Below are 12592 nucleotides of genomic sequence, written 5' to 3'. Positions count from 1 at the left end.
GTATAGAAAGTTGAGATCACAATAGGCTAGATTAAAGCCAATTGGTTTTTTTTAAAAAAAATATTCATTTTCCAATAAAAATCTTCCAATTATTAACAAATCAAATCACATCAAATCAAATCATATACATTATCGCCAATTATATTTTCCAAATTCAAATAATTTGGGGGAACTCCCCATGTCCTGGTTTCTAGAGGCAATATCTTTTGTTTATATTTTGTTTTCTTGCTTGTTGGTTCCAATTCCATAATTCTAACTGTCCATCTTCATCTTATTGTTAACATGCAGAGAAAGTGTTATTTCTGTGTTGTTGTCCAACAATAATTTTCCAGCACTAGTCCTCCATTCATTCCTTTCATTCCATCATCTTATCTCTGGGCTCTGAGCTGTTTTCCAACTTTCCTTCAGCACAAAGATTAATGACGTAGCAAGCTCTCAAAGTGTTAAAGAAGCTATTATTCCAAATTCTTCCATAAGAAAAAGCAGAAATACTGCAAGGAAAATTTCACCGAGCAATCTTTTGGTGATTGTTAAGTTCTTTCAGAATCCAAAACTTGCCCCCCTGGGCCCTTAGAGGGGCAGCCAGGATACGAAGTTACTTTCACCTTTTATAACTGTAATCCGTGTGAACAAGTGCACTATTTGATGTAAAATTTCCCAAGTTGAAATCCACCAGATATCTTTTAAAAAAACAAAAACAGAAACCCAGGGGGAGAGTTCATTTCTATTTCATCTGCGTTACAATTGCCATTCTCTCAGCCCAAGCCTCCTCCATCCTCTTCCAAGTCTGATTTAAACTTCCACCAGGGACTGCACGCTAAGTCACAAATTAAAAGTTGAAAGTGCTCCTGCATTTTATTTAGATAATCCATACTAACAAGTACGTTCTTATGTAAAGTACACCCTTTTGTAACCCAAAGATATTTTCGGCCTCCTCAAAAGGAGATTTCTTCATTTTGTAAATATGCAACAGCAACCGCCGCCATCTTATAGCCTCCTCAGTCCCAACAACTTTCATATCTGATCTTATTTTATTAGTTCTAATTGAGGCTCCCCCATCGAGAACTATACAGCTATACATCCAATTAGTTTTTACCCCTCCTGCGTATCCTTTGAGTAATTAATTTCCCCTTGGTGAGGTTGACCAAATCATGAAGTAGCAAGTTAAGTGAAAGTTTGGCATCCGGTGACAGTATAATTCAGCAGATTATTTATTTTACCTGCCAGTCCAGAACATGCCTGTTTTTTGTCCAGATCTAATTAATTTTTATAAAACAGGTGAGCCCTGCACAAAGGAACAACTTCGGAGAGTTCCCAGTTGGCCCCGTGCCAGGCTTGGCACTCAGCAACCTCTGTCCTCGCATTTTGTTGCGAGTGACAGATAACGATCTGCGGGTGACGCAGGCCCCCCCCCCCGGAGTTGGCAGAGCAAATTACCCTTATATTAACTCTGCATTTCTGGCACAACCGGAGCTCCGACCACATGGGAGTCAGCCATTACCCTAGGCAGGAAACAGGAAGTCACATTAAAGCCAATTAAAATGCATGCAAGCTTTCTACATTTCCCAAGTGCTTGGTAGAACATGTCCTCTATATTGCTTATTTCAGTCGTATCTCTCGAGGATTTAAAACCTGATAAAGGACCTGTCAGCATCTTTAGTGACATAAGGTCTCTGCCTTGATGTCCTTGATTTAGGACAATCCTCATGAAATTGGTAAGATGTTTGGAACCTTTCTCAATTATCAAAGGAAACAGGACTACATCCCACAAAATATTCAACTTCAATCGTATGCCCAGGAAACATCCTAAAATTATTTTGTTTAAATATAGTTTACTCTCATCTCTTATGAAGTTTGGACACAAGCCTACAGTTGTCACACACAACCCTGATATCACGTTTCCTAAATACTGGTGTTTTCTCTGCCATTCTAGCTTCACACTTTCTTGAAAGAAATTTGGATTTCCAATTCATCCATAGGAGGGATGTATTCTGATCAGAATGGGGAGCTGACTGCCAACTTTGATATCGTGAACTGGGTCGTATTTCCCAATAAATCTCACAGCAGAATGAAAGTTGGGAGCATCGAGGGACAGGCATCCTCCGGCATAAAATTCTCCATTAAACCAGAAGCCATTGTGTGGCCTGGGAAATTCAGCAAGGTCATTGCATTCATTCATTTATCTGTTTATTTGTTGCACTTATATCCCACCTTTTCTCTAGGGAGCTCAAAATACGATATATGGTTTTCTGCCTCTTCATTTAATCCCCACAAAAACCCTGTGAAGTAGGATAGAGTGAGAGGAAGTGATTGGCCCAAGGTCACCTAGGAAGCTTCATGGCTTCAGGGGGATTTGAACCTTAGTCTCCCAGATTCCCATCCAACCCTCTTACCACTATGGCACAACTGGTTCCCTTGCGGTAACATCTGTTATGTTCTGATAATATGCTGATAGGAGCCATTTTCAGGGTAACCCTAAGTGGGCCCTGTGCAAAGAGAGACCCACTCCTGGTTGTGTACAGCACTGCTGTTTTCTCTCTGTTTTGCATAGCAATTTAGATGGAAAGGGGCAAAGAGAGGAGAGGCTGCTCTTACACTTGCATTTTCATCTATCCCTCTGAGTGGATGAAACAAGGACATCAATGGGCCAAAAGTTGGCAGTGTGGCCCTAGCTGCCATGTGGGCATTTTCAGCTGCCCAATAACGGAGAACGCTTATAAAAGCACGACAATACACACCATAGTAAAGGGCCCTCATACCTCTGTGTTATCATGGACACATGTGGGAATCGGGGTGCAGAAATGGAGAAATGGAGAAATTTGTGTTCAACAATTAAAAATGAAACTATATGTCAGAAAGAAGAGGAGTTCTCAACAGTTCTAACAAACTTAGAAGGGTCTCGTTCCCATTTTACAGATTTCTAAACTTGAATCAGTATTATAAAAATAATTTTTATTTCAGCACTTTTTTTATTCAGGGCCTTCAGATGATGTCTATAATTTATGCTGATCTCCTTAGAGCTTCCTTCTTGTTGTTTTTAGGTCGTACCTCATTCAAGATGCACTGAAAGCTGTCGCCCTGGATATGGCAGAGTTACTAAAGAAGGAGAGCCCATTTGCTGCTATGATTGTGCTCCTTGTGTGGAAGGGACCATCTCCATTCAGGAAGGTGGGTGACTCCTGCTTAATCAGGGCAAAGGTCCATCGAGTCCAACACTCTGTTCTTACAAATTTGAACAGATGCCCATGAAAAGCCAACTAGCAGGACCTGAACGCAACAACCATGAGGGGAAGGGGCAAATATTTAAATCTACACCACCCCACTCTCTGCCGAGCTGTAGCAGGTTTCCAGAGGGTCCCAGGGGTCACCCAGGGTTCGTGCTCATTTGGAGAATTATAGACTCAGGGGAGACTGCCGTAGCTTTAAGAAATATGATTGATTTGCATATTTACACCTTCAGTCTGCATGAAGGAAGTCCAGATCTTAGTACATGATCAAGAGCGACTTGTTTACCATAGCAGTGCAGCATTTCAGTGGAAGAAATCTCTCCCAACCAATCTTCAGCCAGCCTAGCCAACAAGGCAGCCTTGTTTTCTACCTTATTCTTCCCAGCACACCTTGCTAAAGACTGTATTTTCCTGACATCTCAAACGCACAGTCCATCACCATGGCAACCTCTGTCAGAAAATAGACAGGTATGGATGTAAGAATTTTGTTAGTCATTCTGAAGTCATTCTTCTTCTCTTCAGATGCAAAGCATTGCACCAGATGCCCAGAAGATCAGCATGCAAATCAAGCGCGAGACAAATGTGTCCCCAAGATTATAACATTTCTCACTTATGAAGAACCCTTGGGGGTCCTCCTGCTTTCCTTTGCTCTCTTCTTGTGCTTAACCGCTTGTGTTGTGCTAGGAATCTTCATTAAATACAAGGAAACTCCCATAGTCAAAGCTAACAATCGGGATTTATCCTATATACTCCTCAGCTCCCTCCTGCTTTCCTTTTTGTCCTCCTTCCTATTCATCGGCCGGCCTAGGAAAGTGACCTGCCTTCTCCGACAAACAGCCTTCAGCATCATCTTCTCAGTTGCTGTCTCTTCTGTTTTGGCAAAAACCATCACTGTGGTGCTGGCCTTCCTGGCCACAAAGCCAGGGAACAAGGTGAGGAGATGGCTGGGGAAGAGTCTGGCCAACTCCATTGTCCTTTCCTGTTCCAGTATGCAGGTTGTCATCTGCACCATCTGGCTGGGAGTCTCCCCACCCTTCCCAGACTCCGACATGCACTCCCAAGCTAGAGAGATCATCCTCCAATGCAACGAAGGGTCTGTTGCCATGTTCTACACTGTCCTTGGCTACATGGGCTTCATGGCTTCCATCTGCTTCACTGTGGCTTTCCTAGCCAGGAAGCTTCCCGGGTCCTTCAATGAAGCCAAGCTGATCACCTTCAGCATGCTGGTCTTCTGCAGTGTTTGGGTGTCTTTTGTTCCCACCTACCTGAGCACAAAAGGGAAGTTCATGGTTGCTGTGCAGGTCTTCTCTATGTTGGCCTCCAGTGCTGGGCTTCTGGGCTGCATCTTCCTTCCCAAGTGCTACATTATCATCCTCAGGCCTGATCTGAACACAAAGGCACATCTAACTACAAAATGTGAAGATGGTAATTTCTAATTCTTAGCTTCTTTGAAGATTATTGGCTTCCCATAAAATACAATGTTGTTAACGTGGACCAAACACTGCTGTCAGGATGCTGTTAATTTACAGCTGGTTGCCCAGGAAAGTATAAAGACTTTGGTCATCTTGGTCTTCCTTTCACAGCACAGCACCAACCACTCTGTCAAAGGCGTCTCTTTATTTGACCAACAACCTGTGGGGGTCTGCATGAGCTGGGTACACCTCTGAGGAGAACAAGGTTTTGAGATGCTCAAATGCCTGATGTACCTCAGCTGTCAACTGGAATGGCTTCTTGCCCTACAAGCAATCCGTGAGGGGTGTAGTGAACCTCAAATAGGCTGACATGAACTTGCGGTAATGTTTGGCCAATGCCAGAAACCTCTGCAGGTCTTTCTTTGTCTTGGGCTCCTGCCGCGAAACTACGCTCCGCACCTTAGCAGGATCCATATGCACCCCCTCACTTGTGAAGTGGTACCCCAGGAAATCTTTGCGAATTCTCATTTTTGTTGATTTATTGTGCTGGTTAATTGTTCTATGTGTGATCTTAACAATAAATTTTGTTGTAAAAGCCATTGAAATGGTTCTTCTCGGTTAACAGTGTTGGCTGGCTGCCCCGTGGCTCCTGCTACGCCATCTGTCATGATTTATGACCTAACAGCCAATTAAAGTTGACTCGGGACAATTTGTCAGGATGCTGTAAGCAGCTTCTGGCTGGTTGCCCAGGAAAGCATATAGAAAAGGAAAGGTTTCTTACCGTCCTTTTTTATTTCAATTTTTACAGAGAGGCTATAGAACTCAGCCTCTTGGATAATGGTGTTGTCCCGAGTGAATCTCCACCCTTGTCTCTCCCACATCCTCATTCGTCACTTCTCCGGGTGTTGCTACGTGCCCGCTGTCTTTGAGCTCTTTGCTCTCCTACTTTTAAGGCTTGCCAGGTTCTAGGAGATGGAGGGTCTTAGTTGCTTTCTAATGACATTGTATCAACTAGCTGCCAGTGGCGTAGCGTGGGGGGTGCCAGGGGTGCCGGCTGCACCGGGCGCAACATTTGGGGGGGGCGCGAGTCCAGAGGGAAGGGACAAGCAATCGAGGCTTGGTTGGGGTGGGGGGGTCGTCGTCTCCGTTTGGTCGTCGTCCCTCGAGGAAGCGGGAACCTCTCCAAGGCGCAGCGCTGGAGGGAAAAGCAGCAGCAGCAGCAAAGCCGGGAGGAGGAGGAGGTGGAGGCACCGCCTGCCGCAGGATCCGATCCCAGCCTGCTAATCGCTTGCTTGGAATTAAGCGGCTCAAAGAGGCAAAGGAAGAGGTGGAGCCGCTGGCCCGGCCGGGAGGAAGCTGGAGAGAGCAGCGCGCCTGGGCGCGGCGAGGTTGGGTAGGTGCGCCCTGGCTGGCTACCCGCCTCCCGGGCTCAGTGCCTCCATGACCCCTCCAGCGGCGATGGGAGAGATGGGGGGGGTCCTGGAGCAGCCCCAGCTGGCCTGCTCCTGCTTCTCCCCCGCCTCCTTCCCGTTGCCGGCGCCTTGATCTCATCCGGATCTGAGGTGCCGGGGATTGCCAAGCGCGCGTGACGCAAAGGGCCTGCCCACGCGCAGGCTGAGCTCCACGTGGCGAGGGCGGAGGGAGGCGCTCTGCACATGCTTAGGAGGCGCTTGCTCTTTCCGAAGAAGGACCCGGCTACTGGATCAAGGCCACAAGGGCCCATCTAGAGTGGCCAAGCAGACGCGTCAATGAGAAGCACTTAAAGCAGGACCGGGGCACAAGAGTGCTCTCCCTCAGTGGCGTAGCGTGGGGGGTGCAGGGGGGGCCGGCTGCACCAGGCGCAACATCTGGGGGTTAGGGGGCGCAAATCCACGGGTTAGGGGGGGCGCAAATTACTTGCCTTGCCCCGGGTGCTGACAACCCACGCTACACCACTGCTAGCTGCCACTCCACTTCTGCCGCTTCCTCCTTGTCTCCCATTATTTCCCAACTTTTCCCCTCATTTGCCTCTGAGCTGTGACCTCTATACTGTTATAAATCTATACTGTCTTCCTCTTCTCTGGAAGAGTCAAGATGGCGAGGCGTTCTACACCATTCCTCCTCTGCCCAGTCCCTGACACCTGGTTTATGGCAGGAAAATTGCAGAAACTCTAAATTCATAAAATCATTATTCACAAATGTCTTGCCAGAAACCTCTCTACCATCTACACTTCCAAAACAACCAGTATTAGCGACCTGTTAGCAGTAGTCGTCATAAGTCAATAGGCTCATGTTGGAAATATTCAAGAGTGATCAAGCCACCACATATTTCAAGACAGCCAGGACTACCTTCTTCCATGAGGATGCATTGAAAACTCCTGAATCCACCCACTGATACCCTCTTGGCAAGCTTTAATAAATCAAGCAGGGCAACGGTTGGGAGATCACATGTATGGGACCACAATAAGATTGTGAAAGGAAATAGTAATGAATGATGAAAGTGAATGTATAACAAGGATAGAGAGGCCCTACAGTCCTATCCATCTTATAATCTGATGGACTTGTTAATGAAGATGTCCATTTCACTGAACTGAACTGGTGTAAATCAATATTGTCTTTAAATGCTGACTGTGGATTGCACTGTTGGCATTACAGGAAACTTTTACACATACATAGATTGAAAGGCCCATCAGTGAGTTTTAACAATCATGTTTTTCCCCCCAGTGGTTCAAAGAGCAATAGAACCTCAACAGCTGAAAACCTCATTTGCAAGCAATGAGAGTCACTTCAGAAGGTTCCACATCTTCAAGAATCTGCCCCAAACCCCATTAACACCTGCAGTAAAACACACCGTTCTTGAATGTATAATGGATCGTTACATGCTGGACCCCATAGATAACACTGATGTTAATAGCCCTCCTTAGCCCAACTATGTATGATTGAAATTCTTCCAGGGAAGGAGCAATCTTCAAAGTCTATAACAGATTTCTCTGTCCTGACTCTTCCAACATTCAGCTTCATTGGAAGCCAAATTGAATTGAATTTCTAGTTGGCTGCTAGTATATTACTAAGCTAAAGCCAGATATTACTGCTACTGTCTAAATCCAATGGACCAGTCAGCTGGTTGGGCTGTCTCATAAATCCGAACTTCTATTAGCTCCTGTGAGTATCTCATGGCTTATCTCAGTGTTAGAGACCTCCACTGGAGGCCAATGAATCTGTAGTTCTGAGGCAGTGTGGTGTAGTGATCAGGGAGTTGGACAGGAGCCTAGGACACAAGGGTTTAAATTCCCGTCTAAAGTCCAAACGTCTAGTACTATTACTGGGAGGGAGGAAAACTTTTCCTATCCATATTATCCACACCATGCAGGACTTTATACACCTCTATCATGTCCTGTCTTGCTGGTCTTGGTCCATCATAGCTATTCTATAGTTCCCTGGACTTGAGAGTCACATCTTTGAGTTCTCACAAACACGTTTTGCTTTGGCTATTCTATGGTTTCTTTCTTTCTTTCTTTTAAATAATTTTTATTAGATTTTCCACTTAAATCATATTCACATTTTTTTACATACTTCTATAACTTAATATATTACTCTGTAAGAGCATCAACATCCCTCCCTCCCTCTTTCTGACTTCCACATATCTTTCCATATTTTTCACATTTCTATAATCACTTATTTACCCTTTGTCAAATTATAATATTTCACCTTCTTGTCGGTAAACCTGTTCCTTATATTTACATTACAAAACATTTCAATTCAGGCCTACAAACGTTTTCAAATGTTTACAATTTTCTTTCATATAAAATACATATTTGTTCCAGTCCTTTTGAAACAGTGCGTCACACTGATTTCGGATCTTCCCCGTCAACTTGGCCATCTCTACATACTCCACCATCTTGACCTGCCAGTCTTCCAGTGTTGGGAGTTCCTGCTGCTTCCGTTTCTGAGCCAGAAGTGTTCTTGCAGCCGTTGTGGCATACATAAACACGTTTACCTCTCTTTTATGTATTTCTTAACCAATTAAACCTAATAAAAATGCCTCTGTTTTTTTATTGAACTTATATTTCAAAACCTTTTTTAACTCATTATATATTATATCCCAGAAGGCTTTCACTTTGGAGCAAGTCCACCACATATGGAGGAAATTTTTCCCCTTACACTTCCAACAATTTTTGTCTTGATTAATACAGATTTTAGCAAGTTTGGCAGGTGTGATATACCATCGGTACATCATCTTAAATACATTTTCTTTGAGTGACACACATGCGATAAATTTGATTTAGTCCACAGTTTTCCCCACCTTTCAAAATCAATAGTGTGCCCCAGATCCTGGACCCAACTAATCATAACACTAGCTATTCTATAGTTTCTTGGACTTTACTGAAGTTAATGTTTCCTCAAGTTGAGCAGGGCCCAGATTGAGAGTCCCATCTTTGAGTTCTCACAAACATGTTTTGCTCTGGCTCTGCAGCTGCCCATTGAGTCACACAGCGATTCCAGGGAGTTGCAGAGGAGGTGGACCTTCTTAACCTTATAATTATCAAAATCATGGTGATTTGTTTATCTAGATCAGGGATTTCCCCAACGATGGCCTTGGAGTCCACAAATAACAAAACATCAGAATCACAGGCAGCATCAGATAACTGATTGTCACAAGCCTGAAAGAAGAACTGGGTCATAAATATCAGAAGCCTCTTGTTTCTATGGGAGGTTTCCTTTTTCTACCTTTGCTTCTGAAGCTACTGTAGGAGTTCAGCTGTCACATGAGTGTATGACTCTTGCAGGCATAGCCAGGATGATATTTCTGCTGCTGCTGCTGTTTGTGCTGCTAATGCCCCATGGAGCCTGTGGGATGCTGAAAGCAAAATGCCCATTGAACCTAAATGAGGAAAGTGATCCGTTGAATTATTACAGGCCAGGAGACCACCTCATTAGTCAGGTCATATTTCCAAGAGCTTTTATAACTTACCCAATCAACTTTTCACGGCATCCCAAAAACACTGTTATGACGTAAGTGACTTTATGTTACCCAGTCTGCATTCACATTTCTTGCTGTTTTCCAGAGACAGCATCTAGTTTCTGGCCATGCCCCTTGGTATCCTGCAAACAAAGAGGTTGTTTCTGAACCCTTTCCCTATTTTGGGCTTCAGTTTTATTAATGCAGCTAAAGCATAGTTGATCATCTCATGTCTCATGAGAAAGGATGTTTCTTTCTAGTCAAGTGTTAACAGCTTTGACAGCTTCCCTTATTCCTTTATTCCCAACTGTCTAAATTAAATGTCCCTGGTGGTGTTGGGGGTATTTGGATTACAACATATCTTAAATAAGTTCTAAATCCACTGTGCAATCTTACATTTGCGGATCAAAGAATGTGTAAAAATTGGAATATAAGGATACCACCACCTTCCCTTCAAACTCACTGGAATGTTCAAATCAATATAGGAACCTTACTAGGTAATTCCACCACCCTAAGAAGTTAAGGTGAGTAACCCAAGATAGGGCATTTCTCTCTTTCATATCTTCTCATCTTGTAAATAGTACTTGCCAACTTAAGGAAATCTAAATGAGCATTTCAATCTAATTCACCCCAGCTCAAGCTCTCCTAAATGCTACTCCTTTCTTTGTTGTTGGAACTGGGCAAGATTCTGCTCCTTCCTAGCTGCAGATTTTCCCGTTAGATATAACTTGTATAGAGCAAGCAGTTGTTTTCATTTAATGGAGAATGGAAGGCTAAAACCATTTTTCGTGTATTCATTTATTTGCAATTTTTCAGCAAAGGACACCTCAGCAGTCCTCTCCATCTTGTTTGCAACCCAGGAGATCACCCGGCATCTTAAGCATTTAGCCAATGTCACCCTGGGCTATAGCATCTATGAGGCCGCTTTTGATGTCAGGACAACTGCTGATGCCATGCTAGACAGTATTCCAAACTACAGCTGTGGAAGAAAGAATAACGTGTTGGCTGTTTTTGAAGCAACTTTTTCTGAAATCACCCACCAAATTTCAAGCATGTTGGGCATCTACAAAATGCCCCAGGTAGGAATTAGAAGGGAAGAGATCAATTGTGTTTAATTCCTCTCTGCTGTCTCTCCAGCAGTTTTGAGGAACCCCTTCATGCCCCCAGAAGTTTCTAAACTGCAAAGCCAACCATCTGGCCATTAGTTTCCAGGGAACACAAAAGAGTAGCACCCAAAAAGGGAGACCAAAGGGGGGAAATCACATTGCAAGAAAGTGGAAAGCGAGTTAGAAAACCCTCAGCCACTTCCTATCTCCCTCCCCGGTTTGTCAATAGGAAGATGTGGTTGAAAGTAGCCCCTGGCTCCTAATGAGTTTCTTGTTTCTCAGATGTCTGACAGCTAAATGAACAGAGAAGTTTAAGTACTTGCACTCCTCCAAACTGTGCAGCTGCTTAGCTTCTGCCACTCATTCTGTGTAGTGCCCCATTGTGACTCTAGGAAGAGGTTGGGGTGCCATGACCCCATAAGGCCCAGATGCCCTGCTCTGCCCCACTGTCCATTGGAGCCACTTCCTTCTCTGTAAACTCCAGGTCCTCTTCTGAACATGATTACTCCATCAAAGGCATGGCATACATGCAGAAGCATCTGGTTAGCTACTGTGAGTAGATGGCCCTTTGGCCTGATCATGCAATGAGGCCTTTCTTGTGTATTCCTGAAAAAATGACACCACTCCTTTTCTTACTAGATCAGTTATGGCTCGGCTGCTCATGATCTGAATGACAAAACCCAGTTCCCTTTTATCTACTGGATGGTCCCCAAAGAAGAAACCCAGCACATGGGGATTGTCAAGTTGTTGCTACATTTCGGGTGGACGTGGATCGGTCTCTTTGTTCCAGACAATGACAATGGAGAAAGGTTCCTGAGTGTCTTCACCCTTCTGCTGATCCGCAGTGGGATTTGTGTTGCTTTCTTGGAAAAATTTCATATTTCGACCCTGGGACAAATGTCATCCTTACATTGTAAACCATCTGATTTGGGACAAGTCAAGGTGTTTGTTTATTATGGGGACTCTGAGCACAGAATTTATCCAATCGTGATTTTACAAAGACTTCATGAAGTGAGGAAATCTCAGGGCATACTCTGGATCACAACAGATCTTCTGGACATTGATGAGATGTTGTTTGGTGGCACAGATTACTTCCAGCCTGCCCAAGGTTCTTTGTCCTTTGTAATGAATACCAAAAAACGGACAGAGCAGGGCTACTATACTCGACTTTCAGATGCAACTGCATCTGTATTTTCACAGTTTTGGAAGAAAGCATTCCATTGTTCATGTTCAAACAAAGTACTGTCCGTGGAGGGTTGGACAAGATGCACAGAAAAGGAACCACTGGAAACTTTGTCCCAGGAGGAGATGGGGGCAATCTGGTCTCAAGACCGCTACAGAACTTACTATGGCGTCCAGTTTGTGGCCCAAGCCTTGAATGTCGCATATTCATCCAGATCCAAATGGAGGTTAATGGCGAGTGGAGGAAACAGATTGGAACTTCAAAGGTTGCAGCCATGGCAGGTCTGTCCTCTCTGCTTTTTTGCAAATACCCTCTGGAATGCGTTTCAGATTGTATATTCTTTGTAGTTTACCTCATTGTTATTGTTAAATATGTTTCGGTTTCCTACGCCTTATCTTTAGTAGGACATGTTAATAAGTTTTTCTTTTTAATTGTCCATCTATTTTTGTGGTTCTAATATACTTTGAAATAGATAATTTTTAAAAAATTGATAATTTGGGAAAGTTAGAGGAAAATCTTTCAAAGCACAAAATAAGCTATGAAAAATTGTTAAGCTTAATTAATTAATTACTATATTTAGTTCATAACATTTATATATTGCTTGACTCTTGAAGAAACCCTCAAAGCACTTTACAAAAACGTTAAAATAAAATAAAAATCACTAAAGAAAAGCCTTATTTAAAACACAGAATGTTGAAAACACAATAGGATCGGTTAAAGCCAGT

The 12592-nt window shown here is 43.6% G+C and overlaps 2 protein-coding genes across 2 annotated transcripts in view; both read left to right on the top strand.

Annotated features, from left to right (window-relative positions):
- The window catches only part of LOC308465375 (vomeronasal type-2 receptor 26-like), a gene marked incomplete at both ends in the record, with an annotated part of 28746 nt that overhangs the window by 6435 nt on the left and 9719 nt on the right, over positions 1–12592 (top strand). The window contains one exon of the mRNA XM_080985294.1: positions 1934–2161. Coding sequence (XP_080841420.1) covers positions 1934–2161 — 228 coding nt within the window. The remainder of the gene's footprint in view (positions 1–1933; positions 2162–12592) is intronic.
- Positions 10337–12214, top strand: LOC308471927 (vomeronasal type-2 receptor 26-like; the record flags this gene model as incomplete). Its single annotated transcript, XM_080996239.1, has 2 exons — positions 10337–10657; positions 11324–12214. The coding sequence occupies 2 exons, from the start codon at positions 10337–10339 to the stop codon at positions 12212–12214; spliced, it is 1212 nt and encodes a 403-aa protein (XP_080852365.1).

The sequence above is a fragment of the Podarcis pityusensis genome (assembly GCF_964106645.2).
Source record: "Podarcis pityusensis genome assembly, chromosome: 2".
Taxonomy (NCBI): domain Eukaryota; kingdom Metazoa; phylum Chordata; class Lepidosauria; order Squamata; family Lacertidae; genus Podarcis; species Podarcis pityusensis.
This window is presented reverse-complemented; position numbering and strand designations above follow the sequence as displayed.